This window comes from Cyprinodon variegatus, unplaced genomic scaffold (genome assembly GCF_000732505.1).
Source record: "Cyprinodon variegatus isolate N-32 unplaced genomic scaffold, C_variegatus-1.0 Scaffold960, whole genome shotgun sequence".
Taxonomy (NCBI): Eukaryota; Metazoa; Chordata; class Actinopteri; order Cyprinodontiformes; family Cyprinodontidae; genus Cyprinodon; species Cyprinodon variegatus.
In genome coordinates, this window is record NW_015151413.1 from 43,858 (window position 1) to 50,411 (window position 6,554).

The following is a 6,554-nucleotide window of genomic DNA, read 5'->3' on the forward strand; positions in this document are numbered from 1 at the left end:
CTGTACCGGTCCGTCGTGGTGAAGAGAGAGCTGAGTCAAAAAGCGAAGCTCTCGATTTACCGGTCGATCTACGTTCCTACCCTCATCTATGGTCATGAACTCTGGATCATGACCGAAAGAACGAGATTGCGGATACAAGCGGCCGAAATGGGTTTCCTCCGTAGGGTGGCTGGGCTCTCCCTTAGAGATGGGGTGAGGAGCTCGGTCATCTGGTTAGGATGCCTCCTGGACGTCTCCCTGGTGAGGTGTTCCAGGCACATCCCACCGGGGGGAGGCCCAGAGGGAGACCCAGGACACGCTGGAGAGAGTATGTTTCTCGGCTGGCCTGGGAACGCCTTGGGGTTCCTCCTGAAGAGCTGGAAGAAGTGGCTGGGGAGAGGGAAGTCTGGGCCTCCCTTCTTAGGCTGCTGCCCCTGCGACCCCACCCCGGATAAGCGGAGGAAGATGGATGGATGGATGGAATGGGTGACAATAGTTGAAGAAACTTTTGGCTCTCAAACTGGCATCATTGCCCTCCCTGCCGGTGCTGGATCGTGGAACCGCCGCTGGTATCGGTCCACCACTAATAAATACAGCTGAGACGGTTCAGGCAGTTTCGGGGGAAATACCAATGTAAGCTGGAGTACAGCATGTTGGAATCTGACTTGTAAATAAACGGTTCTCCCCCATCCGGTCAGAAAGATGAAGTGAATCGTCTCAGTTGTCTTGATTTCTTTTTTTTTTTTTTAACCATTTTTATTACCGTTTTGAGCCCCAGACATGCAGAGAAACGTTTCCTCCTCACTGAGGAAGAGTTTGGGATATGAAAGTCTGTCGGATGGGTTTGGTTTCCTCTGCAGGTTTGGTGGCTCAGATGTTTCCCTCCAGATGGCTGGGAGGTCTAATCTCTCTGAAGCCGCTGCTCCCAAAATTAAAAATACCAATTCATGGCAACGGAAAGTTTTTAAATCCGGCCATCCTTGGAAGTCCTTCCATGTTTCGGGGTTTCAAATGGCGGCAGCGGTGGAGGTGAGAAACCTCCTGATGGTAGTCGGTGTAGCTGAGGTGTGACAGCAGCAGGAGGGTTAGTGGCTGAATCATGCCTCAGTCTGCAGCGGCAGCAGCAGGTAGATCCCTAAAGCAGGTGCAGTCCAGGTGTGGGAGCGCTGTGTCGTGTCTCTGAGCTCCGTCTGAACGGTTTGTCGTCTGCAGGCCAGTCGGTGGTTGCCATGGAGATGCTGAGCAGTGCGGCCCTGTCCTACTGCCAGCTGGGGAAGAACGAAGGAGCGGCCTGCCGCTCTCTGCTGACTCTCTGCAAATGGCTGCTGGCCGACTGGAAGGACATGACTCCTCAGCTGAAACAGGCAAGCTTCGCTCCGCCGTCCATCCGGATCCTTCCGGACGCCGTTTAATCAACTGTTTGTTTCAGGTGGTGAAGAAGTCCGGAGCTGTAAACTCTTCCGCTGCGGTCAACATGTCCCCTCTGAGCCAGAACATCAGCCAGCTGCTGGAGCTTCCTCTGGAAGACCAGAGCGTCCCCCACATCACCGTGGTCACCTCCGGTCAGACGGCTCTGCAGGTTTACTGTTAGGACCCCCCCCCCAGAGTCTAACTACCTGCTGTCTCTGTTTCCAGTCAACGTAGGAGTGGGGGAGGCAGACTTCGTGCTGGGCCAGCTCTACCAGCTGTCCACCAGCCTGGCTCCAGAGATGGCCAAGTCCTGGGCAGCTCTGGCCAGCTGGGCCTACCGCTGGGGCAGGAAGGTGGTGGATAACGCCAGGTGAGTGAACGGCGTCCTGGAGGAACGTCTACACGCTGCTCTGACCTCTGACCTCGTCTCTCTACTCTGGTCCAACAGCAGCGCCCTGTTTGCTTTAGGGCTGAAACAATCAGATTAATCCATTATTGAAATAATCAACTAATTTAGTAATCGATTAATCGTTAACGTTAGAACTCCCACAGCCGTCATTTTGACGGTTCTGAGATTTTAAAGGGAAAGAACTATATTTAAAATTAATCTGATGTTGCTCATGTTAATTAACTTTTTCTGTTTCTAGATTTCCTTCATTTTCACGTAGCTTTAAAAAATAAAACGGTAAAAAATAAATATGGTTAATTTTACTTTGATCTCCCACAGCCGTCATTTTAACGGCTCTATTAGTGGCATTGTAAAGATGTTCACTCCCGTTGCCTAGCAACCAACATTCCACCTAGAACTCTTTGGCTAATATGGAAAAACAGCTTTCAGAAGAAACCTAACAGCGAAACAGGCTTTAGAAACCCTAACCCTAACCTAACACTCAGGTAGAGTGGGTGTGTCTTATCAGATGATTAGAAAGGATTCTCTAAAAGCTGCGACACGAAGGCGGCCTGTGGCTGTAATTTATGATCTCCTGGAAATGTCAGCTATAAACACGTTGGTTTTGTTCAGGACCTGTTTGAAGGTCACTTTTTCACGCAGAGATTTTATCCTTGAACTGGTAAAACAGCCCGCAGGTTTCCAGCCCCTCCCCCGCAGTAGAGCAGCTTTGGCGAAGCACAGAAAACGGCGCCAGGAGCTTCAGCGCTTCACAAAGAAACGCTCATATTACGTTTGTCATAAATGTGAAAAGGTGGTCTGCAGGAAATGTTTGGGGGGAATCAATCAATTACTGTAACTAAACTTAGAACCTGTGTAGTAAAACATTCTAACTCTACGGATTTATTTTTAATACAAATAATAGCATACAATACAGCATTTAAAAATCTATATTAGATTTATTTTAAGGTGTACACATCCACTTTAAGAGCCATATGAGCAAAATAAGCAATTACTAATGTGGCAGCAGCACACGGCTTTGACACCTGGGTGGTGGGTGTGTCTAAGGTGGGCTCAGTGTCACTAAGGTATGAATGGGAGTCATTCTGGCGCGCTGAGTTTTATACGAATGAGGAAGCGGGTGCGCCGATGGTGGTCGTAGTTTCTGTTGACCGTGCCGTATTGTCGCTTTATTGTCGGCATCATAGGCTGGTTTAGCCTGGTCAGTATGTGTCAGTCAATCTAAAGTCAATGAAGGCCAAATGGAATAAATGGATGATTGCAATTACAAGAAGCGGCTTGGAGTGTTTTGAAGCGCGCGTCTGACAGATGATGAAATCACGGCGTTAATCCAGTGCGGCCCTCTACAGCACCGCTGGTTAGCCACGCAGCTAGCAGTGATTTCATCATAGTTTGCCATAGTTCCCCCAGAAAATGGGCATAGGTGGGTAGAGGGCGCCTCGCATGCGGGCGTTTAGAGGGGGCCTCCGGGGGCCGGTAGAAGGCCCCTCCAGGGCAGCCCGTTATCGTTAAGTGCTAAACATTGGGAGAAAACCTTCAGATATTATCAACAATACTTGAACACCAACAAGAGCCGTCTTCAAAGAGCTCATCTAAAGGCAAAATAACAGATTAGTGTTCAGATTCAGCTTCAGCCCAACAACAATCCATTTATTCTAAATACTGCTTGAATCTGCGGCTCCTCTGTCTTCCTCCTTCCACCCTTTATCTGCCACGTTACAAGAGCTGGGAGCAGAGGAGGCTCTGCAGGGACCTACCACTGCTTAAAGAATCAAGCAGCACTCAGCCTGCTCTCTGTCTCTCTCTCAGTCAGGGGGAGGGTCTGCCGCTGCTTCCAGAGGAAAAGAAGGACATAGAGGACCTGCTGCCAGCGAGCACCAGTGAAGAAGACAAAGAAACCATTTTCAGCATCCTGGGACAGGCCATGTGTCGACCCACTGGGATTCAGGTAAACCAGTTATCTTCTGGCAGGAGTGATGCATCGATTAGAGGTACGGCCGAGGCGGTGAGGAAGGGGGGGCAAGTTTGAGCAACAACGGAGGGACATGAGGGCCAAAAAGAGCGGGGATCCAGGTGGAAAAGGGTCCAAGCGTTCTCACGCACCTCGCTCTGCTAGCTGCTCCATCTTCACCAGTCGTACCAAACAGGAAATACGCACAGTGTAGAGCAGATGTAGATTTGACCAATCAGAGGCCTCCTGTTCGCAGCGCTGTCTGTGGCCACCTACAATTTTGTAGTAGGCGCACCGTGTGTGCTCTTTATCTCCGAACTGAGCCGGAACTAACCCGCGCTCTACTGATGATAAAGTACCAGTTTATCCCAGTTGGGCTGTGTCAGGATATAGATGGATATTTATATATATATATAGTTATTGCATAGGGTATCAACTAGTAGTTGCACATTATGCATTGCATAAGTTATTATTGTTGCGTTGTGGAGTCTGGCTGCAGCAGGGATTAAAGTTCAAATAGAAAACCACATATAGTTTCTCATTTGATTTGTACAAAAGTAAAGCCGTAGGGAAATCATATTTAAATGTCAAATTCTGGCTTAAACGTGTATATAAATGTACTCTTTATCAGACCATATTGTCCCAAAAGATAGAACATTTTTAAACAATAGTGTTTTTTCCGTTATCTTCTGCAGGCCAGTTAGTTCTACGTCAGCCTGAACACCTAAATTCGGCCAATCATATATCAACACTCATCTGTCAATCACATGTTTTCGGTCATAGCATCGTGATTCATATGTCGCAGCTAATATACGCAGCGGTTGAAATCAGAATCCTTTCCTTTCCCATGGAGTTGCGTCCCAGTGTTCACGGGGATGGACGTCTGTGTCTTCGGCAGGCGTAGAGCTAACAGAACTGGCAGCGTTGCGAGGCAAGGGCTCAAACATGGACGACTGGAAGCCTTCTACACCAAACCAAGCTTCTGCCGCCCTGGCGTCCTCTTCCACAACATCTTCATCCCCGCTTTCCTCCTCTAAATAAAAAATGGATGACGGAGGAGACTCATCCACGACCTCCGACACTAAACTCTCCTCCTCTTGCATGTTTCCGCTGTCCATAGCGTTCCTTGACAGCGTCGTTTCTAAGTCACCAATTTAGTGCTACTTGGTCCCAATGGAATTTCCCATTGGGAACCTGCTAGCACTAAGTTGCTAACTGGTTAGCAAGATGCTTCTGACAAACCGGCCACAACCAAACTTGGTTGCGAACCTTCTGCCACAACAATCCTGCCCCCTTGATAATTGACCAATCACATTCACTGTATTCACTCGTGTAAAGTCGGCACCACTGGGAGAATTCAGAACTGCAACGATTGGAACGGCAGCTTCCCTACGACTTTACGAATGAAATATGGATTTATGAGGAATCTATCCTTCAGCAGCTCCTCTGACCTTCTGTCGGGTTAGTTGAATATAGAAACGGAAGTCGGACTCCTGTGGCGTCGACCCATTCCTCCGTTCCGTCTGCTCCAACAGGACGAGGACATGGCTCTGCAGCAGGAGGATGACGAGGACGACATGGTGGACGTGATCTGGCGGCAGCTCACCGCCTCGTGCCCCTGGCTCGGAGATGCAGGCCAGCACGTCACAGACGGACTGATTGGGGTCTGGAGGAGGGTGGTGGACCGGATCTTCGGGCTGTACCGTGTCTCCTGCCACGCCTATTTCACCTTCCTCAAGCTGAATGCAGGACAGGTGAGACCCGGCGGTTAGTGAAGGTTCTGGACCCGGGTGCTGGTTCTGCCCGGGTTTACCGCCATTGTTTCCTTTTTAGGTTCATGTTGACGAGAACGACCCAAAGCTGCTGCTGTCCTGCCAGGGAGGCAAACAGAGCAACGACGATGTCATCGTGATGGCGACGCTGCGTCTCCTCCGGCTGCTGGTAAAGCACGCTGGAGAGCTGAGGGAGGGGCTGGAGCTGGGCTTGGCCTCCACCCCCACCGCCCCCTGGAGGCGTAAGTACTGCAGCCATGGAGCAGTGAACCCTTCATGTCGGAGCCTCATCATCCTCTTCATCCTCCCCAGGCATCATCCCTCAGCTGTTCTCGCGTCTCAACCATCCGGAGGCCTACATCAGACAGAGCATCTGCAGCCTGCTGTGCCGGGTGGCCCAGGACTCCCCCCACCTAATCCTCTACCCGGCCATCGTGGGGTCCCTGTCCTTAGGAGGGGAGGCTCAGAGCGCAGGTACTCCCCAGCTCCTGCAGGCTGATGGCATCTAATGCTACTTTCAGACAGCAGAACCGTTTAAAATGGCTGAAGCATCTTTGCTGCTCTAGCTGCGCGGTGGTAAAGTGGGTCTGATGCGTGTTGGGCGGAGCTACCCTATCCTTTCTTTGCCTGGAACAATGGCAGCTATATTTGCTGTGATCAGCGGGTAAAAAGTAGTTTGAATCTGTTTTATTTAGGTGAGAAAGTCCTCCTGAAAACAGATTACCATCCTGCCTTCAAAGGGGTTTTACTGTTTATTATAATAAAACTGAGTTCAGTAGCAGCAGACTCTTAACAGGAATGTACATTACGAGCATTTTACTCGCATTTGCCTAAAAACAGATTGGTGCAAAAAAAAAGTACGGCCAGTAAGTACGGCCAATGCAAGCATTAGTAAGGACGGCCAATGTTGGCATTAGTAAGGAGGGCTAATGTTAGCATTAGTAAGGACGGCTAATGCAAGCATTAGTAAGGAGGGCTAATGTTAGCATTAGTAAGGACGGCCATTGTTAGCATTAGTAAGGACGGCCAATGT

General features: G+C 49.7%; 1 protein-coding gene across 1 annotated transcript in view; it reads left to right on the top strand.

Moving 5' to 3' along the window:
* The window catches only part of smg1 (SMG1 phosphatidylinositol 3-kinase-related kinase), a 74,471-nt gene that overhangs the window by 34,165 nt on the left and 33,752 nt on the right, over nucleotides 1–6,554 (top strand). Inside the window, exons 29-35 of the mRNA XM_015398768.1 lie at nucleotides 1,192–1,343; nucleotides 1,409–1,541; nucleotides 1,615–1,759; nucleotides 3,608–3,746; nucleotides 5,285–5,503; nucleotides 5,583–5,763; nucleotides 5,834–5,995. Coding sequence (XP_015254254.1) covers nucleotides 1,192–1,343; nucleotides 1,409–1,541; nucleotides 1,615–1,759; nucleotides 3,608–3,746; nucleotides 5,285–5,503; nucleotides 5,583–5,763; nucleotides 5,834–5,995 — 1,131 coding nt within the window. The remainder of the gene's footprint in view (nucleotides 1–1,191; nucleotides 1,344–1,408; nucleotides 1,542–1,614; nucleotides 1,760–3,607; nucleotides 3,747–5,284; nucleotides 5,504–5,582; nucleotides 5,764–5,833; nucleotides 5,996–6,554) is intronic.